This window comes from Electrona antarctica (genome assembly GCF_951216825.1).
Source record: "Electrona antarctica genome assembly, chromosome: 12".
NCBI lineage: Eukaryota > Metazoa > Chordata > Actinopteri > Myctophiformes > Myctophidae > Electrona > Electrona antarctica.
In genome coordinates, this window is record NC_136793.1 from 26,125,838 (window position 1) to 26,152,820 (window position 26,983).

Genomic DNA, 26,983 nt, shown 5'->3' on the forward strand with positions numbered 1-26,983 from the left:
ATTGACAAATAATGCACTTCCGGACAATTCGTCTGGCTGTCGCCCGCTGTTAAAACGTACTGTAAACACACAGCATTGTTTTGCTAGTTTTGCTTTGGAGTTGATCAAATGGTATATGAATTGAGAGTTGAGATTGAGAATAATTATGGTATCTAGTTCACGTTCATTACACGAGTAGTCAGCACTGAAACATGACGAGTCAGACGAACAGACTAGAGAACCACTCTACACATTGGAATATTTACTCCCTTATCACTACAACACAACACAGACTAGAGAACCACTCTACACATTGGAATATTTACTCCCTTATCACTACAACACAACACAGACTAGAGAACCACTCTACACATTGGAATATTTACTCCCTTATCACTACAACACAGACTAGAGAACCACTCTACACATTGGAATATTTACTCCCTTATCACTACAACACAACACAGACTAGAGAACCACTCTACACATTGGAATATTTACTCCCTTATCACTACAACACAGACTAGAGAACCACTCTACACATTGGAATATTTACTCCCTTATCACTACAACACAACACAGACTAGAGAACCACTCTACACATTGGAATATTTACTCCCTTATCACTACAACACAGACTAGAGAACCACTCTACACATTGGAATATTTACTCCCTTATCACTACAACACAGACTAGAGAACCACTCTACACATTGGAATATTTACTCCCTTATCACTACAACACAACACAGAAAGCATCGGCTACCGAGGGTCGCCAGCCGACTGAACATGTTCGGTTCTTCATCAACGGGTTCCGACATGTCGGCAAGACGATATGGACAGCAAGCGACGGGAGCTTGTCATCGGGAGTCTCCTGCCGACAAGCTCGCGCCGCTTTCAAACTGGCCGACAGCCGACGGTCTGTGCCGTCTAGAGCTACCTTTTCACTTTGACGGGGCCGCGGCACAAACCTTCTGTTTCCCAGACAGCTGCCAGAGCTGAATGGGTAGATGTAGTGTATGTATTGTACATGTACATGTAGTAGAGGCTGTTCATCATCCACATCCATGCGTAAAACTTCACCCTATAGGTCACAGTTTTTTGTTCCGGTCTCTGTCTTATCTGTCTCATTTCATATAGTTTACTGGCATGATACACCTATTATCGCCTATTATGAGTATGACATGCCTAGAATAGGGAGGCTAGGGTTCAAGGGGTTAAATGAACAGGTTCTCAGGGATAGATGAATGCACAGAGAGATGTGAGCTCACGACGCTACGCAGTCAAGTATAAATCAGGTTAACGTGTGGTGTGTGTGGTCCAGCTTGGTTTAGGTCAACACAGTTGTGTTTGTGTGAAACATCCAGATAAATGTGAACATATTTAGCCTTTCACTTCACTCTACCATGGCTGTGCTCAGTCAGACAGTGTTCTAGTGTTGTGTGTGCAGTAAGGGCCACACTGACTAGCTGTCCCCACGCTTGGTTCCCCTCTACAGACCCTGCCTGCCGTAAAATCTCTCTCTCTCTCTCTCTTTAATGTTTGTGTTGGGACAATGATGTAAAACTTGCCATTCATTAATGGCATTTAATGTTTGTGTTAGGACAAGGTTTGTGTTTACACACACACTACAAGCTGAACATAGGAGGGGCTAGCGCCCCTCAAAAATAAATATTGATATAAATTGGAATAAAATAAAGGTCTCTCTCTCTCTCTATCTCCCAAGCACGCAAACATGCAAATATCCACACACAGCTTAGTTATATATTTATCTATTTATCAGTGCGTTTAGTCTGAAGTCCAGCTGTGCAACATACCAGCTGGCAGGATCCCATCTATCTATACCACGCACGCACGCACTCACGCACTCACTCACACACCCACCCCCCATACACACATGTACACGCGCGCACACACACACACACACACACACACACACACACACACACACACACACACACACACACACACACACACACACACACACACACACAGAGAGAGATATCCAGACTGACGTGCATGCAGCTGCACTTCCGCAGTAAACATGTCCAGTGTCAGGCTTGTGGCTCCAACAGTGTGTCCCTGGCTTGTGTGGCTAATGAGCGCAGAGGAAGGCAACCTGAGAGCTTCCACTGGAGAACCAAGCGAGGAAGGAAAGCCCTCCTTAATGAAGGGAGCAGGGATGGAGAGAGGGAGAGCGAGGGGGGGGGGGGGGATTTGGAGTAGAGATTGGGGGGTCTTACCTGATACATTGGAGATTTAATTAGACGGGGGGGGTGCGGAGTGGCCCGGGAATTTCACAGGGGCTTAACTGGGAAGGAGGGAGAGAAAAGACAGGCAGAGGAGAGAGAGAAAGAGAGAAAAAGAGGGAGAGAGGCCGGGGAAGGGTGGTGCTCAGAGGTCCCTTCTCCTCCTCCTAGACTAAATTGTTTAAATTCTATACCCTTCACTTCATTTGTTTGCTTCTCCCTCTCTTTTTTTTAGCTAGAGAGGAGAGAGAGGCCCCTGTCCTTTTGTCGTCCCCCCCCCCCATCCCTCTTTCCTCCCCCTGCCCCCCCATCCCTCCACATTCCTGGCTGCTTTGTTTTCTTCATGTTTGCTTATACACTACACACCCAAGAAAGACTGTGCCCCCCCCGTACACCCCTTCTCCCTCTCTCTTTTCCCCCCCCTGTGCCTTTGAATTAACCAGCTCCAGCTAATTATATTTCCACCAATCTCTTCTTTTCTTCCTTAAAGACTAACCCTCTTTGGCCGGACGTTTTAGAAACACACAAGGTACATTTCTGTGTTGCTGTGGGGAATAAAAAAGAAGAACCGCAGTGCGTGTCTGCCTCCCTGTCTGTGGGGGGTTTGTGTGTGTGTGTGTGTGTGTGTGTGTGTGTGCTCGTGCATGTGTCTGTGTGTATGTGTGCACGGGGAGTGGCTGTGTGTCATTGTGGAAGTATTATTTCAGGCATGTGTGTGATGGTTGATCTTGCACATGTCTCCCCACGTCTAAACCTCTGTGCTGCAGCCCTGTGGTTCGCACAGGTATTTCCTTTGTTTTCTCACCTACTGCTGTCTGTCTCTATGTAGCCTACAGTCTGTCTGTCTGTCTGTCTCTATGTAGCCTACAGTCTATCTGTCTGTCTCTATGTAGCCTACAGTCTATCTGTCTGTCTCTATGTAGCCTACAGTCTATCTGTCTGTCTCTATGTAGCCTATAGTCTATCTGTCTGTCTCTATGTAGCCTACAGTCTATCTGTCTGTCTCTATGTAGCCTACAGTCTATCTGTCTGTCTCTATGTAGCCTACAGTCTATCTGTCTGTCTCTATGTAGCCTACAGTCTATCTGTCTGTCTCTATGTAGCCTACAGTCTATCTGTCTGTCTCTATGTAGCCTACAGTCTATCTGTCTGTCTCTATGTAGCCTACAGTCTATCTGTCTGTCTCTATGTAGCCTACAGTCTATCTGTCTGTCTCTGTAGCCTACGGTCTATCTGTCTGTCTCTATGTAGCCTACGGTCTATCTGTCTGTCTCTATGTAGCCTATAGTCTATCTGTCTGTCTCTATGTAGCCTACAGTCTATCTGTCTGTCTCTATGTAGCCTACAGTCTATCTGTCTGTCTCTAGGTAGCCTGCAGTCTATCTGTCTGTCTCTATGTAGCCTACAGTCTATCTGTCTGTCTCTATGTAGCCTACAGTCTATCTGTCTGTCTCTATGTAGCCTACAGTCTATCTGTCTGTCTCTATGTAGCCTACAGTCTATCTGTCTCTCTCTATGTAGCCTACAGTCTATCTGTCTGTCTCTATGTAGCCTACAGTCTATCTGTCTGTCTCTATGTAGCCTACAGTCTATCTCTCTGTCTCTATGTAGCCTACAGTCTATCTCTCTGTCTCTATGTAGCCTACAGTCTATCTGTCTGTCTCTATGTAGCCTACAGTCTATCTGTCCGTCTCTATGTAGCCTACAGTCTATCTGTCTGTGTCTAGGTAGCCTGCAGTCTATCTGTCTGTCTCTATGTAGCCTACAGTCTATCTGTCTGTCTCTATGTAGCCTACAGTCTATCTGTCCGTCTCTATGTAGCCTACAGTCTATCTGTCTGTCTCTATGTAGCCTACAGTCTATCTGTCTGTCTCTATGTAGCCTACAGTCTATCTGTCTGTCTCTATGTAGCCTACAGTCTATCTGTCTGTGTCTATGTAGCCTACAGTCTATCTGTCTGTCTCTATGTAGCCTACAGTCTATCTGTCTGTCTCTATGTAGCCTACAGTCTATCTGTCTGTCTCTATGTAGCCTACAGTCTATCTGTCTGTCTCTATGTAGCCTACAGTCTATCTGTCTGTGTGCTGAATGATCCAGGCAACTCAGTGATGTTTATCGATGGTGACTTGTCTTTGTTCTATTTAATTAACCTTTCCCTCTCCGATTACTATTTTGGAAAGTTGTGCCATTCTCTCCCATTCATTATTGTGTGTTTGTGTTTTGTTGCAGGTATTTCTTCGCAGTCTTGGCCATCCTCACAGTTCTCGGGGTGCTGAACGGATTGGTCTTGCTTCCAGTGTTACTCTCTTACTTCGGACCTTATCCAGAGGTGAGGCTAAGTTAAAACAATAAGAAATCAACATTTTCCTCAAAATTTTGATCTGTAAACTGCTTTTAACCTCAAGTAAGTTTGAAAAGGACTTATCTGACTTATCTGACTTATCTGAGCGAAGGAACACACATTACTATCCCTAGCTATTACTATAGTAATAATAATTCAATTCTGTATCCCTTCCCATGTCCTTCGTGGTCCTCAGATCACTCCGGTAGATGGTCGAAATCGCCTACCCACCCCATCTCCGGAGGCTCCTCCACACGTGGTCCGCTTCTCCGTCCACCCTCCACACCCCACAGCCGCCACCAACACCGGCTCTGACTCCTCCTCGGACTCAGAGTACAGCTCCAACACCACGGCGTCTGGCATCAGCCAGGAGCTGCAGCAGTACACCCTGTCCTCAGCCAGGGGGCAAGCTAGAGCCCAGGAGCAGCAGTACCCCCTTGAGAGCAGCAGGGGCCGAGCGGCCAGGGCAGCGGATGAGGATAGGAGGGCCGGGCACAGGCGCACGGCCAGGCAGACCGAGCCGCCGACCTACAACATCTCCTTGGTAAGAACACAAGCATTCCTTGTGTTTGTTCGCTCCGATGCCAGATTTTGTTAATTCATTGATCATTTTGGTTCTCAACTCCTCTCATTCCTCTCTCTCCGCTATTTTCTCTTCGCTATTCCTTCTATTCTCTGCAGTCTGTCCCCTCTCAGGGTTCTGATTCGGGGACTCAGCCGGGAGCTCCTCCTCATCGTTACGGCAGCAGGGACCCGAAGAGCCAGCTGCCCCCGGCCCGCCCGCGCATGGACGCTTTTGAAACTGCTACTGAGGCCGGGGGCGGGCACTATGGCTCACACTGTGGCTCCGGCCACAGAGAACACTTGGCGGGTCAGCGGACCCGCTCCTCCCACAACCCCCGGCCCGGTCACCACCTCCCGCACCCCCAATCCAACACTGGCCCTTATTGCCAGCCCATCACCACAGTGACGGCCTCGGCATCGGTCACCGTCGCCGTCCATCCGGTACCCTTGTCCTCCCAGGCCCGCCCCGATTCCTCGTACACGGGATATACTGCAACGGACAGTTACCGCGCAACGGGTGGGGCTGGGTGCTCTGCACCTGGGCCCGAGTCGGATTTCCAGGACCCTCACGTGCCACTGGACATGCACACGGGACACAGGGGAGCCAAGATGGAGACCATGGAGCTCCAGGACATGGAGTTCGAGGCAGCTGAAAACGACTGTGGCGGACGAGCTAGCTGAGGTGAGAACACAGCGCCATCAGGTGTCTTTTATTCGTCTTCGTCTTTTATTATTACAATTCAGTGCACTGCAGGTATACTACTTGTTTCATATTTGTCGTCTTGACAGTATATATTGTCTCTCTTTGTGTTTCTAGTAGTGGAGAGAAGAAGCACAACGGCCAAAGATGGACTCCTCTGTATCACTAAGCAGCTGACCCGGCCCAGATGGACCTGGGCCCAGCCCGGCCCAGCCCGGCCAGTCCCTGGCCCTTAGGCAGTGTTGCCGTCACGGTGCTTATTGTTACTGTAACCCAGTGGACTAATTGTCTTAAGATTAATTCTATCCATATTTAAAAGATGTACACATGTGTAAATATGAACAAAAAAAGTAGCTATAATTTTAGGAGCTGTACAACTCCTTTTTTGTTAACAGACTGGGGCTGCCATTTTGCATGGCGCTCATTTGTTTCTGTACTGTACAAATGTGTGTGTGTGTGTGTGTGTGTGTGTGTGTGTGTGTGTGTGTGTGTGTGTGTGTGTGTGTGTGTGTGTGTGTGTGTGTGTGTGTGTGTGTGTGTGTGAGAGAGAGAGAGAGTGAGAGAGAAATAGATCTCTGATTACTGTTCACTCATCTGTGGATCTGTGCCATGAGGAAGCTTCACTTCAAATACCAGTCAGCATTCATTGTTGCTGCTTGAAATGTTTTGAAACAATGTACATTAATGACTATGCAAATGTCTCTAAAAACAAAAGAAGTGTGTGTGTGTGTGTGTGTGTGTGTGTGTGTGTGTGTGTGTGTGTGTGTGTGTGTGTGTGTGTGTGTGTGTGTGTGTGTGTGTGTGTGTGTGTGTGTGTGTGTGTGTGTGTGTGTGTGTGTGTGTGCGTGCGTGCGTGCGTGCGTGCGTGCGTGCGTGCGTGCGTGCATGCGTGCGTGCGCGCGCGCATGCGTGTGTGCGCGTTTGTGTACACGTATGTTTGTGTTTGTAGGGCTGTGTGATGAAAACGGCCTCAGTTCCTTCTGGCTTAAGCCTTTTTTATACTAGGTTGCGTGTCGGTGTCACAGGGCGAAAATAACTGACCTGCAAGCTCACAACGTAACGCGATGTGAGCTTGTAGGTCTGCTATTTTCACCCTGTGACACCAGCGCACAACTAAATGAATCAAGCATCATCCATCAGATGCATCTTCAAAATAGACTAACATTCACATTCCCTTGTGTGTGTGTGTGTGTGTGTGTGTGTGTGTGTGTGTGTGTGTGTGTGTGTGTGTGTGTGTGTGTGTGTGTGTGTGTGTGTGTGTGTGTGTGTGTGCATGTGCGTGTGCGTGCAAGTGTGAACATTTGAGTTCATGAGTGTTTGTTTGTGTGTATTATTGTATAAAGGTACGCATTTTAAACTATTAATTTTTTTTATCACAAACCTGTGGTAGTTATGAAACAATTACTGTTTAACTTGACACACGCTATGCGTGCTATTTAAGACGAGCAGATATGAAGAAGATTTAAAAGGTGTTTTGATTTTATTTTGTTTCGTTGTTTTGTTCATTTTCTTCTCTTTTTGTGACTGTTGCTTCATGGTTATAGATTCTGCATTAGAACCTCTTTCTGTTCTCAGCTTGGTAACACCACCCTGTTTATTGTTTTACTGTAAGAGAGGCAATGTGTTTCTTAACCCTAGCAGGCCCTCTCAAAACCATTGCTTACTTACACTGGCACAGGATCAGTAACGCATTCTTTGAATTAACCTTACTGTATTGTGTGGTGTTCACATTACTGATTCTGGACCAGTGTCAAAAGGAGGCACCCGCTCTTTCTAGTTAATAAGCTAAAGCTCAAAATACTGTACCCAACCCAACCTGGCACTTGACTGCATCCAGAACTTCCATTCACAGGAATATCTCCTTAAGTAGCTCTTTGTCTCTCTCCAACCAATAAGCTAGCTCATCCAGCCTGCTAAGGGTTAAGCACTATATGGCCTGACATGCGTGCGTGTGTCTGTGTTTTGGTGTAAAATGTGCATATGAATATGTCTGCATAAGTGTACGCATTTAATCCCCTCTGTCTTTCTCTGATAGTGTTTAGTGACAGCAAAGACAACTGGCCCCAATTCGGCCCTAGCTGTCCCCACTGACCTCAGCTCATAAGAATCCACAACATAACGCCATGACACTAATTGAAAGTCCCCCCTCAACTGCCAAGTGGCACAGCCCAGAGCCTCAGGGGTCAGAGTGACTCCCTACACCCCCCTTTTTCCTCTCATTGTCTGTCACTTCTAGCTCAGTTCCTGTATGTGCATGTGTGAGAAGACACTGTATATGTGTTTGTGTGCACGTGTACCTGTATGTATCTATTGCTCCTGACTAGCTCTTTTAACCCACTGCCCTGCCTACTGAAGACCCCCACCCCACACCAATCAACACTCTCCCTTCCCGTCTAACACATGTAGCTCTTAAGCCCGATGTATACGTCATCATACGGCGGTGTCTCACACCAAAAATGGTTTATCTATAAGCTTTGTGAGCTTTTAGATCTGCTATTTTTGTTCCACGATGCTGTTGTACGGCAGATAATAAATGAAGCATTGCCATACCCGTTACTCATCCCAGGAGTCATACCCACCTACACCACCCAATCAGGAGTGGTCATACCCACCTACACCACCCAATCAGGAGTGGTCATACCCACCTACACCACCCAATCGCCCACCATGTTGCCTCAGCTTCTCATCCCAGGAGTGGTCATACCCACCTACACCACCCAATCAGGAGTGGTCATACCCACCTAGACCACCCAATCAGGAGTGGTCATACCCACCTACACCACCCAATCAGGAGTGGTCATACCCACCTAGACCACCCAATCAGGAGTGGTCATACCCACCTACACCACCCAATCGCCCACCATGTTGCCTCAGCTTCTTGCATGAAATAAGTTATTTTGTTTGTTGGTTTGTTTTTTAAGTTTTTAGTTTTTCTCCTGATGTCACATTGTCATTAAAGGAGAAAATCATGGCTGGCAACTATTTTATTTGTTTTGGATTTTTTTTTTTCCTTTTCCTTTTTTTCAATTTCCGTTTTTCGTTTCCGTCATTCAGTTTGCGATATTTATATTTTTGTAATATAAGTTGTGTTCTGTTCTCTCTCTTTTTTTCTTTTTTTTTTTCCTTTTCATTCTTGGTCATGATGCCAGTGGATAACAAATGCAGGGATTTTTATGTCTATTGAAAAAAAAACACTATTACAGTTTAATGTTTTTACATTAATGGAGTTTGATCTGTATAAAGTGCTTACTAATGTTAAATAGGAAAAAAAGAGTATATAACATTTTACACTACAAGTCTCATCATAGCTCTTAGAGGATTTTAAAAGGAAAAAAATAAATAATAATCATCGGTTCTCCCAGACTGCCATTTTGGTCTTGGTTGGCGTGGATGTATGCTGTCTTTTTCAGTTACAAAGATAAATGTATGCCATATAATTTATTTATATGAAAATTTATTTTTGTAGTGTACATAGTAGTTGTCAAGGTATTTGACAGAAGTATATTTTTAAAGAGTTTATATGTATTGATATACCATAACAGAGAAAAAAGGTGCACACTTTCATTGCTAACCGTCTTCTCAGATGACACGGACACCTCCCCCGTTCAGTATTATCTTCAACCTAGGAGAGAGAACTCAGACAGCTGTTTTCTGTGGGTTTGTCAAAAAAATTTAAAAAAAAAGGCTAGCCATGAAAGTAGAAAAAAATGTACTAGCTCTCTAAATATTAATGTTCAAACACTGATAGAATTCTAACAAATAAAAATATTATAACTTATTTGTCTCTTTGTTTATAACTTTAATAAATGGAATCTTAAAGGAAATGTTTTGGGTCTGACTGTGGGTTGATGGTTCAAGGTAGCCCCTGATTTATACTTGGTGACGTGTTAGACAGACAGACAGACAGACAGACAGACAGACCTTTAGTGACACTGGAGGGAAATGCAGTTGCCAGACAGCTTAGGCAGATACAGGGGGATATGTATGTACATACATACATACATACATACATACAAGTACCTTACCCATTTTAACCAAATACATACATACATGCATGCATGCATACATACATACATACATACATACATACATACATACATACATACATACAGTATGCGGTCTAGTCTAACTTGGACTCAGGGGGGTGGACGCCTCTGCCTTGCATAGTCCCCAGTGAATAGGCAGGTTGCCCTTCACTGGTAACCTTACATTGGATTTTAAATATATGAAGGTATTGTAGGCTGGGATTTTACAAAAAAGCCCCCCTTTTAAATAAATACATACATACAGACATACAGACATACATACTTATAAGGTATGCCATCTGGTGGCTAGTGAACCAAGCACATTCTCAGAAGTTGAAGCCGTTTTGGAGGACCCACTTTTGGACCAGTGCAACAGAGCATGCTTTTGCCTTTTTTTGAAGCCTTACCCATTTTAACCAAATACGTGCATATGAATTTCTTTAAATTCTAAACATGTCATACTGAAGTGTGGGGAAATTACAAGGAACCTCGCCACTTTTCCATTCCAAATTAAAGGTGTACAACATAACATTTTGGTTAAAAGCTCTATATTCTGAGTAATCATTGCCATAGCATAGACTATAGACTAGTAACAATAACAGGGGTCTCCCCAGCTCTTTAATAAACAGAAATAAATGGGTTGCCAATTTCATCCAATCGGGAGAGATGTTTCAGCTTCAGATTTGTAGTATTCCAGTTTCAATTTTGTTTGCTTCATTATTTCCATATTGTTCATCCTGCATCCTGTGTGTGTTCTTCTTTTTTTTTTATCCCACGATTTTGCAACCCATTTTTTCACCCAGTGTCAATTATCAATATCAATATAATCCTGGGCGCTACACTTCTAGGGGTGGGCAGCGGACTGACCTAATGCTTCCTTCTATGCATGAGGAGTCCAAGCTGCTTCTTTTCACCTGACGGGGGGGAATTTCCCTGGCCGGACGTAGCGTGTGGAAGGAACACATTATTCCGACCAGTTCCTTTCTCTTCCATCAGGCGCCCTGGCTGGTCAGGGAGAGACCAGGATTACTGCATGTTTTTTGTGAGGGTACCTACCCTAGGGGACAAGGGGAGAACATGCAAACTCCACACAGAAAGGCCCTTTCGCCAACCCCGCCTCAGGTATTGGCACTGATGGCGTGGCGGAGGAAGCATGCCCCCAGAGCCCACAGCGTCCCCAGCTGGAATCGAACCCAGGACCTTCTAGCTGTGAGGCGACAGCACTACCGACTGTGCCACCGTGCCCCTTATTGGCACACTGTTATCCTGACCTGAACATGCATTTACTGTTTACTAAAGCCCTTGAGAGACAGGGAGACCTGTGTTACCCAACAAACACTCCATAGCAATGGTTACAACCAGAATATAGAGCAATTTAAAAAATCACTTACTACACCTTTAAGAAAAGTCACAGGTAAAAATAAACATTAGATCTTCATTGCACGGTTTGCACCCATCTCGTTTTCCTCCCTCTGTGCCTCTATCATTGTCCCTTCTTTCGACTGCCTCTCTCCATCCCAGAGTAACTCTTGACATCTGGTCTAGAGCCCCTCGGCCCCTCCCCAACTGCCTGCCTGGCCCCACCCCGCCACCCCCTGCACCTCCACTCCCTGTTCCGTATGATTTTGATTGACAGCTTTATAGACTGCAAGGAAATTGGTTGTAGTTACAATACAGCTGGCCTGTTCGGCGTAATGAAAAAGGGCATGTGGCCGTGAGTTTGTAGCAACGATGGGGAGAGAGAGAGAGAGTTGGAGAGAGTTACCTTGTCAACTGCATGGGTGGCGGCCATTTATTCTCATGCGCCAGGGTAATGTTCAAGGGAGCGGGAGGTCGCATTTACTAAACTGTAGGCTCACAATTTATGCTCTCTGTTACATCACATTTCTGCAATGCTGATGAATGTATGGATCCCTAGCTTACAGGTTTATAGAGGGCTGGTCTCAGGATATCAGTAGCCATGTTGTACAGCCTCCATACAGCCTGTTATGTTATGTACCAACAGTTGTGCACGGTTAGGGGATCAGATTTCACAAGTGACAGTCCCAACCTGAACCACATAGCAGGCTGAGGAACCTGCTGACCTAGGGCCAGTGGTTAAAGGCAAGCTCTGCCAAGCATGCCATTATCTTTTACTGCCAATAAAGTCATAAGTTGTTGCATGTCTTCCAAGCCGCACAAAGAGGCAGGTTGACATCCTACAAATGACAGGGTGTACTTGGAGAGTTGGGTGTTGTTGGTGGGTGGCGGAGTGTCATGTTTTTGAAGTTTGGAGTTAAGAGTATAGAGTTTTAGAACACACTGTTTTGTGTCTTAATCTAACATTAACGTCAGATGGTGATGATGGCGGTTCGCAGTAGTGCAGCGGCTTCTCTAGCTCCTGGAACTCTTGGTCGCTGATTTTTATGGGCACACGAATATTAGCGGGTTGTGCAATTGCTTTTTTGCACTATTGGTTTTATTTATATTTAATGTTATTTTAGACATATTGTATTTTACCTTCTTCTATGCATGACCAGGACCTGGGTAATCAAATTTTGTTCTGTACTCGTATGGAATGACAATAAAACTCCGTAAAGTTTGTTGAGGTCCAAAATAGGCTTTTGGTCCAAAATGCAGAGGCCGAAGGCAAAACATGTACAGGTCTCCAGGTCTATTTACTAAAATCTGCTGTTAAGCCACAGAGAAAAACACTATTGTGAATGACTTTCTGTGGTCTACCCCAGTGGTTCCCAAACCTTTTCATGTCAAGGACCCCCATGTGAAAAAAGTATGCCGGGACCCCAATAAGAGAAGATTTTTACGGCTCTAACAGTGATTTTAAACCTGTTTCATTTCAAGGACCCCCAGTTTGACATGCATTAGTCTACGGACCCCCATTTATTGGTATTTCTTATCTCTGAGACCCTAATTTATATTGTAAAATCAATGTTTATTTAACTCTGAGTGTACAAATGTACATTTGTATCACTCTCAGAGTTACAGACCCATAAGGGTCCATTTGGTCCCAAACTATCATTTAGCTGGGGACCCCCTGGAACTCCCTCAAGGAGTGTATGTGTGAAGGAGGCACAAAAAAATGAAATATCTGTGACCACCCTCTGGTTGTTTGTAGGCAGCCATGGTTCAGTGAGGTCTAATGTTGTCAAGGTCTCTCTTACCAGGACTCCCCTCATCTGCTATGAGACCTCAGGTCACCAAACCAACATACCCCCTCCGCTGGCCATGCCTTAGCCCTGAGTCCCCCATCACCTTTAGCCCCATGACAGACACACACACACACGCACACACACACACACACACACACACACACACACACATATGCGCGCGCGTGCACACACACACACACACACACACACACTCACACACACACACTCACACACACACACACACACACACACACACACACACACACACACACACACACACACACACACACACACACACACACACACACACACACACACACTTGCCCTCAGAGGTGGAAGTGCACACATATTTGTAAAGAGTGCTTCATTCGGCTAACGAGCTCCAGGTTGTTAATGAATGACTGTTTCCTGTACCTGTCCGCTCTGTGGACTGAAGGAGGGATGCCGACCGAGGGGAGGGATGTAAGGATGGAGGGGGGGAAGGAGGGGGGAGGTAATTAAGAAGTCCATACGCTCCCAGAGTAATGGACTGTTCAACCATGGCTCTCTGCCCAGACAGAGTGACAATAGAGGAAAGAAACCTTTCTTTCTTTCTTTCTTTCTTTCTTTCTTTCTTTCTTTCTTTCTTTCTTTCTCTCTTGGAACAGTCCATGAACCTACGGAACTTGCACGACAAAGGGAACTCTCGACTTGGGAGATTCCCCCCATTCCAGTCCTTCTTTTCCTCGTCTCTCTCTCCCTCCCTCTTTTCCTCCCTCCATCCCTCGTTCCCTGAAAGGCTTGTCCGTCATCACCTGCCGGTAGAGCTAAAACCCTCTAAGTGTATACACTCCTCCACATGAATGATTGCTCTGTTGACATGACTGTAATGGACACACACACACACACACACACACACACACACACACACACACACACACACACACACACACACACACACACACACAAATGTGCACACACAAATGTGCACACACATGCACTCCTGCCAGATCGGGGCCAGATTTACACTTTCTTTATAACAGCAGAGTAAAAGGATAAATCTGCAGGAAGCATCAGATGGCGTGTTGATACGACTGCAGATCCAGACGAATGGACTTTTACCTTCGAGGCCTTACAGACACCTTGAAAACCATTCAGCTCTACAGCTCTGTGTGCGCGTATACAGCATGCCTGTGTGCGTACATGCACGCAATAAACGCAGTGTTATGTGTATGAGCGAACACCTCATGCCAGACTGACGTCAAAGCCACCGGGCAGCTTCCAAAAAGCTTGCTTTGAGTGACAGCAATGTTTTATACAACACTTGTAGTTCCATTTCCTGCCCCGCTTGAATGTCACAAGACATATTCTTTCAAATATCTAATTTGATGTGACACTCCGGAAGATACAGTATATTGAGAGATATATACTGGCCTAGTCTGGCTTTGGCCAGACACATAACGTGGATTCACTCATGCCTCATACCGGGGAGGAACCGGGGAGTATCCACGTTATCAGTCTGGCCAAAGCCAGGATAGGTATGGCCTCCCTATGTTATATTGTCTCACATCAAATATATGATCCCTCTGCTCAGGGAAACGACTTGAAAATGTATGTAGTCGAATATATATAGTTATGCCTTTCTACTGGACAAAAAACTGTATGCCTTGCCTGGCCCTGTTTTAGGTGTTATTATTTGCTACACAGTGTACATGGACAAAATGTGAAGTCATGTAAACTGCCTCTCCCTGGCCAGCCGGGGCGCGTGATGGAGGGGAAAGGAGCTGGTTGGAATAACGTGTTCCTTCCACGCGCTACGTCCGGCTGGGGAAACTCCCCCCTGTCAGGTGAAAAGAAGCGGCTTGGAATCCTCATGCAAGAAGGAAGCATGAGGTCAGTCCGTTGCTCTCCCCAGGTTGGCAGAGGGAATGTAGAGCCCAGGATTACATTAGATAATTGACACTGTGTAAAAAAAAAAGGGTTACAAAATCTGGGATAAAAAAAGAAAGAAAAAAAAGTAATGTGAAGGGAGCTTCCTCTGGCAATATTATGAATGTGAGAAGGCCTTTCTACTGTTTCATAATTATAGTGCGTTATTACCATGCCATGTGCAATGCAGGTATTGGTAATCGCCATGTCTATCAGTGTCTTTGTGAATAAAGTAACTCGGAACGGATGGTCAGATTGTCATTCAATTTGTTGGGAATTCATGATCACGATTCATGATTACTTTTACTTTTATCTTGCAACGGTCAAGGTCATATGTCCAAATTGAGAAAAAGTTAATTTCATGAAACTTGGTCATGAAATTACTACTGAAAAGATCAGTAGGCTGCCCAGGGCTTGACATTAACTTTTTGAGGCACTTGTCCTTTGGACAAGTACATTTCCCATTCACTTGGCACAAGTGAATGCCTACCAACAGTCATTAAGACATGCGAATCCCTTGACTCCTTCAAAACCGCTCTCAAAGGGCACTACGGAAGGCTGCAATTCGAAACTGACCCCGGAAAATCTGAATCTGAATCTCTTCCCCTGCCCTGGACGATGTGCCCTGTCGCATAAGCCCTATAGCTGTCTCGCCTAGTGGTGTCCCAGCTCCTGTTCTACTACCCATAGACATGCTACTCACCACCTCTCCTCTCTGTTTTGGACATTAATTGAGAGACTGATTCCACCTGGGCAATCCAGCTGAAGATGGTTGATGATTGGTTTGGTATTTAAGGGACAATGTGCCAAGTTATTGTTTTGTGTTGCTGCCTGCATATTATATTCTTTAAATGGAGTTGGAACATCTGTTCAGGAGGTGGAGAAACCCATTGACCCTGCCCTTCACGCCACTCTCCGCCCTCCACGCCACCTGTCCCTATTTATACCTGCCCAGTACCACCATGTTTCGCCCGCCTCGCTGCGTCGCACAATAGCCACTTTCCTACAGGCTTCTCGCATCCCACCCCCACCCCATTCTCCTCCATAGTAGCTCCTTTCCCTGCTCCCCTCAAAGGAGCTTTATCGGCACTAGAAATACTACATTCACATCGCTAAAGTGGAACAAACGATTAAAACAAAACTCTCGTCTCTCCTACTTTCTCCCCCTCTCCCTTTTCTCAGGTTCCTGCTGGGGGGTTACCGTCCATGCACGCCGTAAGACGAACGCCATACGACCTCCTCCCCAAAGACTTCAGGGTTAGCGACCCCCCCTGGAACCTACACACCCGACTCCATTCATTCATTCATTCATTCATTCATTCATTCATTGTCAATAAATCCCTTAAACTTTCTCAATGGTGCGTTTCTTCCAACTAGTGAATTTAGAGGTGTACTCGAGTTAGTAAAGATGTTGTGTTTTATTACAGTTTCCCATACATACTGTAGCAGTGCGCCACTTGTGTCATGAGATACAGATCTAGCAAAGCGGCTGCCAGTTCCTGTTAACAGAGATCTACAACACGTATTCCTTTAGGCCCCTTGAATGTGTCAACATACAGTATCATCACTTATGATTAATGTGTTTAGCCTAGGTCAGACAACTCCTTTTTCCATATGTATCTTTTCTATTCTATTCTATTCTAGCACATTTGGATCAGCAACAGTGTGAGGTAGCCATAGAGTTTTCGTGTTGGGAGGTTTTGGGCGGGTTTTGGTTGTGGTGTTCCGTCCCACCCAGGGATCCGTTTGGCCTCTTGAGCTCACACAGAGGGACTGCAGTCCACCCAGAAGGCTGATCCAGAAGAATGTGGGGTCCGTGTCCCAAAAGGCCAGAGTTACATAAGCCCACTGTTACAGTGTAGTGCAGCAGGCCACAGTGGATAATAGAAAATGGCCCATGTGAGAGCGACATGCGAGAAATATTCCTGGTATTTGATCAGTGAAGCTATGTGGACATACTGCATGTATTTTGTGTGCGTGCATGCAGCGTGTGCTCATATCACATGTGCATCACATGCGAGTGAGTGTGTGTAGGAACTTGGTTTGGCTCCTTCCTCTTTCTTCCTCTACTTCTTGCTACTGTGTTTATTCCTACACCGTTAACTACACCATTACATGTTTAAGACAGTGGTGACGCAGTGTCGATATGGAATTCGCATAAATGATAACATTATTCGTATTGTATTCATATTATATCCTCCCGAAACAAACTATTTTTGATCAACAACAACAGACACATTATGCAAAAATGTTTTAATGCATTTAAAATGATTCAACTTAACTCCCAGCTGCACCCCTAATTTCTAGGATTTGTTGGTATCCCAAGAGCTCACTTTGAAGAAAGGCACCTTGAGCTCATGGAGAATGTCCACAGACTTGTCCTCCATTCCTTAGGCGCTGAAGAAGATTCCAACAACCTGTGTCTCTAGCAGCAACCAAGGTACATAAACACTAACATATCAGCCCATATTAGCCCAGATCCAACCCATCAGACTGTATTGTTTTATGTTTAGCCTGTGCTAGTGTTTGTTTCATAATAATGCACTGTAGACTTGTTATTATGAGCTACTTCCTAAAAAATTGCTTGCAGGTGATTTTTACCAGCTGCTGTGTAAGCACAACTGGTCAATGTTCTCTCTGCCAGGGGCGGAGCTACCGGGGGGGGGAGGGGGGTGGTTTCCCCCCGGCCCGTGACTCCAGGGGGCCCGGGGCTCGGGGGCTGTCGGATGATCAATCGACGACTACACAGCGTTCGACAGATACCCATTCAAAGCATTATCTCTCAGGGCGCTACAAATATATCTACACATCCTGTAAGTTCACTTAAGAAATAAAACTAGTGTTGACTAATCATTACAAGTATAGCTCTTATTTTGAAGAGGAAGAGGAAGTCTGTTTAGGTTGTAGCCTACTTCCATGACAGACAGACAGTTGTTTTTCCTCCCGGGAGGGAGAGACTGACAGACTGTAAACATTGAAGTGATGGTGGACTGCTTTTAGCCAAAGCTACGCATCTTTGACTTAAACAATGTGTACACACTTTGGAATATACGTTAAACATGGTGGAGAAGTGGATCCTATCCTATGGCGGCAGCCAGCATTATGTGAGTAATTAATTAATTGTAAAAGTATCACGCTGACGCTGGTAAAAATCAGCAGCAGCAGCTGCCCAAAACATTAACAGGTAGGCAGGCAGGCTACAGTAGGCCTACAGTACTGTCACTGCCTGCAAGGATGTACTTGGAACTTGCTCGACTGGCCGCCGTGCCATATTCATTTTAGTTCAGAAGTGGGTCCACCTTTTACCTGCAGCTCCGCGGTCTGGTGCTTGCACACATGCAGCAAGCATACAAAGAACTACGGTTTGTAGCTTGTCTCTCTGACTGACACCTTAATCAAGTTGAGAGAGCAACTTATCTGCAGTTGCTGGGATATGTTTGTTTAAAAGTGATATATGGCGACGGGAGGGGGGCCTGGTACCGGGCCAGGGGTGTGACCGCACAACCGGGCCTCGCCCCCGTTGTTCCGCCCATGCACTCTGTGGTGCTTTCACGCCCACTGAGACCTATGTTTCTCATTGGCTGTACTGACAACCTATCGTCCTGATTGGCTGCCTCGTTTCTAGGCAACCACACACTTTTTGCCTCTAGCCGACCTCTCAGCCATGGGATATAAGGCATCAGCTGGTAATTAATTGATGTAATCAATTCTTGTTTTAAGTATTGGAGTTTGGAAGCACTCGTTTTTATTGAAGCAACGTCCTGCTGCCTCCCGCATTATGTGCAAATTCAAAACCGGTGGTACGCAGGGCTGTTCAGTGATATCCAACGAGCACTCCCAAACTCTTAGGAAAGAATAACCTGCATAGAATTTCTTGACAGGAAGTAGCTCATAACATGTCTACGGTGGAGTTTTATGAAACAAAAACTTTCCAGATTAAAAGAGTATTTAATTAATTAATTATTCAAGCTTTCCGTACAGCTGCAATATTGGTGAGTTTGACGTTGTTTACAATTAGATAGGACTTTTCTGTTTGGATGAATGGGCTGTCAATGGAAAGTTGCACTTTGTTGGCAAGATGGCCGCGGTCTGAATATCGTCAATAAAGCTCATTTGGATTGAGTTGATAAGTCCCGGAAAAGATGCGCTGCATGTGATTGATCAGTAGTCACTTGAGTGGCAGTGACGCAACTTTTGAATCGCAGCATGCCTTCCGCACTTCCGCTTGACTTCCTCCTTACACTGGACACTGTGTGTGTGTGTGTGTGTGTGTGTGTGTGTGTGTGTGTGTGTGTGTGTGTGTGTGTGTGTGTGTGTGTGTGTGTGTGTGTGTGTGTGTGTGTGTGTGTGTGTGTGTTTGAGAGAGAGAGAGAGAGAGACAGAGAGAGAGCATGAATCCAAATCTGTGTCGTTGTGTTTGTTGCGACCACAGGTCGCATTTACTATGGAATCGTGCATTTCCCGTCAGTGTGTGTGTTGGTTGGTTGGTCACCCCAGGCAACCCCCTATATATTGTGCTCAGGTCATCGTGACATCACGTGACATCAGCCCCCATATATGGTGCCCAGGTCATCGTAACTACATGTGACATCATCAGGGATGGATATCCCTGATGTCATCAATATTGGCCAGCAACTCTACATCTGACCTCAAACCTCAAACCCTTAGATTCCATACATGGATATATGTCAGAACCTGTTCTATGTTGATCCTTCCCCAAAGTTATTAGTGCAGCCGTGCCCGGCAGCCGGAAAAAACTAGAGGCCCACCTGTCCCTTCAAACCCTGTACACTCAAGAGAATGTCCCCACTACTAACACCCTTAGATCTCCATATCTCTGCTGTCCGGAGGAAACCTCATAACTCCAAAATGTTTCAGGAAATGAAAAATATACGTTTTTAAGGAAATTAATAAAACCTTATATTTTTTAAACGATGCAATACTGCCTCATCAAAGTTGGTGTTGTGAGAATTGTCCTACTGCTGACCTATTTATCAACATTGTGAAACAACTACATCTCCTAGAACAGATGACCTATTCTTTAAGACTGCAAAAAGAGCTGGGTGAAAGAAGATGGGAGAAATGGATAGAGTATTTAGCTGGGGGGGGCGGATATGGAGTGAATATGGGCTGTGTCTTTCCGGTTGTCAATGAACCCAAAAGTCTGTAATATGTATTGTTGTTGCTTGTTGCTGTACATCCCATGACCTCATTTGTTTGTTTGTTTGTTTTTGTTTTTATTATTCTGTTTCTTCTGTTGATGTTTTTGTTTTAATGTATGCCTTGTTTTAAAAAAAAAAAGTTGGTGTTGTGACTTTAGATACTGTCAATTACTTGCATGAGAAGGAGAGAGGTGGTGGAGTTAGCTGTTTTAGCAGACAGTTTGATGGTCCAATGGAGTTAAGAGGTTTTGTCCAATGCGTTTTTTACTACTTTCCATTGGTTCAATATTTTCTGAAAAACAACAAAGGATGTTCAATAGCACTGATGTATGGAATAAAATCAAAAACCTCAAAAATTTTGTTTTGAGGTTTCCTCCGGACAACAACGAATACAGTACTGTATGGACATGTGCTGACATTCCGTATGTTGATCTGACCTCATCAAACCTTGTTCCCTTCAAGACATGCTCCTTATATGGCCAGTACAGAATTGTTGATCTGACCCCCCATGCCAAAGCGCCAGCGCTCGCTTTTTTCTCACCCTCTCCCTCTCTCGCACATGTGCTCGCACGCCCGCGCACACACACACACACACACACACACACACACACACACACACACACACACACACACACACACACACACACACACACACACACACACACACACACACACACACACACACACACACACACACACACAAACACACACAGCTCTTCTTTTGTCTCATCTCATGTCTGGGAGTCATTACAGTTGGAATCCAGCATTCTGAAATCAGACTCTAATCATTATAGGGAACAGCAGAGTGAGAAACAGATAGCTGAAAGTAGGGAGGCATTGAAGGAGGTGTTAATTAAAAGTCAGAATGTGCAATGGGATGGGACACTGCTGACCAGTGTGTGTGTGTGTGTGTGTGTGTGTGTGTGTGTGTGTGTGTGTGTGTGTGTGTGTGTGTGTGTGTGTGTGTGTGTGTGTGTGTGTGTGTGTGTGTGTGTGTGTGTGTGTGTGTGTGTGTGTGTGTGTCGTGCGCGCATGTTTTGGTCGCAGACGTGTGTATGCAAGTGTACACAGTATACTATAATAGCGTCCAAGCTGGAGTCCACAGTCCACACACCCCACAAGCCACAAGAGTCATTACCAACACTTCAGGTCTTAGGACATCAAGGGACAATTGCTAGGCCAGGGCCGGGAGTCAAACCCTGGATTAGTGTGCACCAGGCAGCCACACTATCCAGTTAGCTTAAGGGCCATGCAGGCACGCTAGAGAGCAGACATGTAGCCTACTGTAGCTGTATTGAAGTGTTAAACTATGATGCATGTGCAGTGTGTGTATTATATTGCTAGCATTTGTTCACGCCTGTTTGAACTTTGAACAAGTGTGTCATCCTGCAGAAGTGAGCCCACCAGTTCAGCTCTCCAGTCAGGAATGCCTAATTTATGCTCCATTGTACCAACAATGACACATGACGAAAATAGCCCACCTACAAGCTCACAACAGACTTACAGTCTTACTATGTATAACATCCATTTCAGTAATCTTTTTGGCGACACCTCCGCTATAGCTCAGTTTTCTGTTGGAACTGCGATTTACAGAATTCAGTCTGAAACAAAATAACGGAATTTCCGTGCCAAGACAATTGCTGCAAGGTCCTATTGCCGAGGATATTTTGGAAGCAACTTTTTCAGTAAGTAGGCTACACTGAGTACCAAACTCCTGATGTCAAAACCACAAAAACACTTGGAACAAGTGTTTCTCCCATTCAAAATCCCATAAACTTTTGTTTAATTATGTAGAGGAGCTGGCTCTGTGTCATTGATGATCTTTAGTTGTATTTGACACTGTCTGAAATTTGTATTCATTCTGCGGCAGTACCAAAAGGTTACATTGGAGAACTACATGTGATTCACAGTCCCCACTGAAGGTCTTTGACATCAGACTTCAGTTCTCTATTAGATACATTAATAAATTCCTGATGCCTGCAGTTTGGCATGAGTTTCGGGGGCAGACACTAATTTATACACTAATTTATACAGAAGTTTATACAGAAGCTTCAGACAGGTTCAGAAGCAGCTATCTCTGAGTATAGAGGGCCAGAGACATGGCTTCAAAAAAGGTTCCCGGAATTTGCCATGATTATTATTACTTTTGGCTGGCACGGCCACCGTCAAGACAACAGTGCGCTGAGCGATGATGTGCTGTGTGGTAAATGGAAGAAAGCCATCATCTCCCTCGACTTTTACGACCTGGCTTCAGAGACCACCCTATACTCAACCCTGAATCTCCCCTCAAAGACCCAAGACAACGAAGTGAATCAAAACAACAGTGTCAGAGCATGATCTAGTCAAAACAAAGGAAATAAACTTAGCTACGGGGGATAGAGAGAGAAAAAGTGAGCCTGGAGAGGCAGGGAGAACTATTTAACCACTTAAACCTGTCGTCCCTATTTTGGGCATAGGTTAACAACTTCATGTTCAAAGAAAAAAAAAGTATATATATATATATATATATATATATATATATATATATATATATATATTTATATATATATATATATATATAAATGAGCAGAAATACAAGCTCATGTCACGTTACAATGCATTGTGAGCTAGTAGATTGACTATTTACTAAATAGGTCTTTGGTGGTTAAGAAAGACAGAGAGATCCCAAGCTATTGCAGAATGGAGTTAGTTAAGTGGTGTAATTGTGAATCAAGTCTTTGACAAGGGACCAAAAGAAGAATTAGAAAAAAGAATAAGAGCAAAGGCAGATGGAAAGTGTGGGGAGGGGGACAGAAGAGGGGTTGGTTTGGAGGATGTGTGATGGTGGAGGGGAGTAGCCGTATGAGAGTGATTATAATGAGTGATGTTGTTTACTCCCATTTCCTCTCGCATCATTTATTCTGTAGAGGTGGAAAACCCACCCGCGCCGCCTATTCTAGCTTTTCCTTCTTTCTACATTTCAGACAAGCTGTGCCAAGCCATGCCATAATCTTTCCTCTTCCGCCAACACTGGAAGCATTTATCCATGCCCTTCATTTCCCTCCATTCCTCTTCCTTCCCGTTTATTGTCTTCCTTTCTGGGGCCCCTGTGTTTTGCTCTCTCTCTCTCTCTGTCTCTCTATCTCTCTCTCTCTCCTTTGTTCCACCTTTTCCCCCTCTTTTGTTTTGTTCTTGCTGTTCTGTTGACATGGCTGTTTGACTGCTGTGATTGGCTGCAGCACATGTTAGCCTTTAGCGTGATGTGCATAGGTTTACAGTGGAGATGACACTCGTGCTGGATGCTGTCTCCTTTTCTTTCGTTTGTTTAATGTTGTCCGTTTGTCCCACACACATGTACGCTCGCACTCACGCACGCACGCACGCACGCACGCACGCACGCACGCACGCACACACACACACACACACACACACACACACAAACACACACAGGTCCTCATGTACACAGCCATTCAGACAAATACACCACCCACCTCTTTGTTTAAACTATGCTGTTTGCTGGTGCCAGAAAGCATGCAGCAATGTATGGAAACAGATGCGTCATCTGGGAGAGAGAGAGAGAGAGAGAGAGAGAGAGAGAGAGAGAGAGAGAGAGAGAGAGAGAGAGAGAGAGAGAGAGAGAGAGAGAGAGAGAGAGAGAGAGAGAGAGAGAGAGAGAGACCCACCGTTAAATATTTTCATGAATATCTGGGGCCACTCCAAATACATACAATACATACAAGTGTAGTAGATTGTATGATGGCAAACACTTTGTAATTTACTATAAGGATCTGACAATTCACAGAGAGCAACGTTAAGAAGAATGCATGGAGAGAGAAGATGAAGAGAGTGGTGAGGAAAGATGGAGAGGAGAGGAGAGTGATTTTTTTCTTCTTCCGTCTCTGCTTATTGATTCTGGCACCATGACAGACGCCTAATGAGGAACAGGGCTGGAGGAGAGCTCTGAGGACCCCAGAGGGACACTGTGTCTGACTACACGCACATGCACGCACGCACGCACGCACACACACACACACACACACACACACACACACACACACACACATGCATGTCCACGTATGTCTACTATATACTGTAGTATTTAAAGACCCACACCAGTACATATTGATGACATAGAAAGATTATTATTACTAATGTTACAGTAACTATAACTGGCTACTTTTGTGTGACTGTAGCTCTTTAAAGTTCTTCAGTTTAGGACTGTTGAATGAAATACATACATTTTGTGGAAAAATGTGGACAAATCTGGAGCTTTAGACATTTTTCCACATTTGCTGAAACTCTGGCTCATACCACTAGTACAAATTATAGTTTGCAGAATTTATATTCTGAACGAGTCTGAGTCAGCCACACACAGCTGTGCTGGTCACCACAGAAGAGCACTTGTTCACTTTGTCTTGAAATATGAAAAAAATCATGCTTGCAATCCTACAACCAAAGTGCATCAGTGGATTTAATATAGATTTTCATATTGTAACAACGTCTCATTGGTCAGCATATTGTTGCTGTGGGAAACCTTGTAATGACCAAAACCGTTCCCTTTTTTATTGCGACCATACGTTGCAGATTACTATGAAAACCTGCAAAACCTGTCCGTCGTTCCGTGTGTCACGCCACCATATATGGCTTCACAGCTAGAAGGTCCTGGGTTCGATTCCCACTGTGGGCGCTGTGGGCGTGTTCTCTCCTCCGCGTCATCAGTGCCCATTCCCGAGGCGGGGTTGGCGAAAGGGCCTTTCTGTGTGGAGTTTGAATGTTCTCCCTGTGTACCCTCACAAAAAACATGCAGTAATCCTCGTCTCTAAACCACCCCCCCCAGCCGGGGCACCTGATGGAGGGGAAAGGAACTGATCGTAATAACGTGTTCCTCCACACGTTACGTCCGGCCGGGGAAACTCCCCCCTGTCAGGTGAAAAGAAGCAGCTTGGACTCCTCATGCATAGAAGGAAGCATGAGGCCAGTCCGCTGCCCCCCAGGTTGGCAGGGGAAAATTGAAAAAATGGGTTGCAAAATTGTGGGATTAAAAAATAAATGAAAAGACACTGCCCCCTCAGATCTCCATATATGGAGCTCACTTGTTGTTCCAAATGTTGCTCTGACCTCATCAAACAGTCAAGACATGCTCCATATATGGCCAGTACAGAAGAAGTACATAGGTCGGGAGTGGCTTATTGTCGCTATCAGCCGGTAACACACGGCTACAGTCTATCCCTGTTACAATGCGCTAGACCCCTGGGAGTTGGATTGCTGAGATGGAGCGCCACACCTACCATCAGCTCCCAGTACTTCCCGCACGACTTGCTGTACCAAGCCGTGCTACTCATTCGCTGAGTTGGCGGTGCCCGGGATCGAACCCATGATCTTGTCATCCAAAGGCGAGAGCTCTACTGATTGAGCTACCCGGGCACATACAGAATTAATTTCATATGTTGATCTGACCCCCCATGCCAAAGCGCCAGCGCTCGCCCAGCAGTCTGCTGTCACCCAGGCGGATGTGTGCACGCCTTCAGGGTGTCTAAAGGCCTATTCATAGTCTGGATTTTCGGTGGTGAGGTGACCACCGCTCCGGTGGTGAGCTGACCACCGGAGCTGAAATAACGTTGAGCGGTGGTGAGTAAAAACAGAGAGAAGGGCTGGAGCGGCGGTTTGCTCTTCACCGCGGCTTGTGACGTCATGTTGTAGTTCGGTGGTCACCTCACCACCGAAAATCCAGACTATGTATGAGCCTTTACTGGTTATTATTTAACAATTATTTAATAAATTAAATTAAATGGTGAACATAGCCTATCTGTAGGCCCACAACGTGTGGCACATCTGTTGCCACGTGGAAATCCATATTTGGGAAAAACTGACATCATATTTGATGTTGAGATGGATTTAAAAGCTGCCTCCACACAGTGAGTGCATGGCTTGGACATCACTGGACAGTTCCTTGGACAGTTCCCAAGTTTCTCGAGTAAGGTTGTTAATTAGGTATTATTCTTCCCGAAAGCAACAATTGATTTATACTATGCAGGATGTGAGGCATTGTGAGCTTATAGATCGGCTATTCTCTGCGCGCGACAACAGCATACAACGAGTACAAAAGACATGGAACTGAAAGATCACTTTGAACAAAATCATACGGTGGCATGTCTGTGAAAATGGTGAAAATTATTAGATTGTTGGAAAAGTGGCCTGTTGACAGAGAGCCCTGTGGTTTGGGCACATTGCGAATGGAAATAGAGAATTGATTACAGTGAGGTAAGAAAACATATTTTGTCAGTATGTTTTTAGCAGGTCACTCGCACTGAACCCACCATCTGTTTCACTTGTCATTTCTTGTCCAAGTCTATGTCCATGTCACAAGTCATCATTAATCACGTCCAAGATCAGGTAATCTCTACTGACACTGAAGCACGCATGCAAGCACACACACTGTCACACACACACACACACACACACACACGCACACACACACACACACACACACACACACACACACACACACACACACACACACACACACACGCACACAGAACACATCTGAGACATTTCAAACAAGCGCGAGTGTTGCAAGTTGTTTTCTTTTACATCTCTGTGCGTGTTATACACTCCAGTTCCTGAAAGAACTGTACCAGTGTTTCCATTGATGAAACACCCCACACTCTGACGCATACAGTACACACACACACACACACACACACACACACACACACACACACACACACACACACACACACACACACACACACACACACACACACACTAAAAACTTGATTGGATTGGAAGCTGTCAGAGAGAGGTTGTGGAGCAGGAAGAGTGTAATTATCATAGATGGAGGGCCAGATAGATGGATGTGTGTGTTTAACACTCCCACTCAATTTCCCTCCCTACTCTACTAATTGAAAGCAGGTGGGCGCGCGCGCG

The 26,983-nt window shown here is 45.2% G+C and overlaps 2 protein-coding genes across 3 annotated transcripts in view; both read left to right on the forward strand.

Annotated features, from left to right (window-relative positions):
- Positions 1–6,231, forward strand: part of ptch1 (patched 1) — a 66,165-nt gene extending 59,934 nt beyond the window's left edge. The window contains exons 21-24 of the mRNA XM_079517139.1: positions 4,458–4,557; positions 4,766–5,113; positions 5,251–5,815; positions 5,951–6,231. Coding sequence (XP_079373265.1) covers positions 4,458–4,557; positions 4,766–5,113; positions 5,251–5,814 — 1,012 coding nt within the window. The 3' untranslated portion in view covers position 5,815; positions 5,951–6,231. The remainder of the gene's footprint in view (positions 1–4,457; positions 4,558–4,765; positions 5,114–5,250; positions 5,816–5,950) is intronic.
- Positions 6,232–17,615: 11,384 nt separating this feature from the next.
- fancc (FA complementation group C) overlaps positions 17,616–26,983 on the forward strand; it is a 58,255-nt gene continuing 48,887 nt past the window's right edge. Inside the window, exon 1 of one of the 2 annotated variants that reach the window (XM_079517134.1) lies at positions 17,616–17,728. The gene's annotated coding sequence lies outside the window, so the exon portion shown is untranslated. Of the gene's footprint in view, positions 17,729–17,867; positions 18,020–26,983 lie in introns of those variants that run through there. The other variant, XM_079517133.1, reaches the window with a different exon arrangement.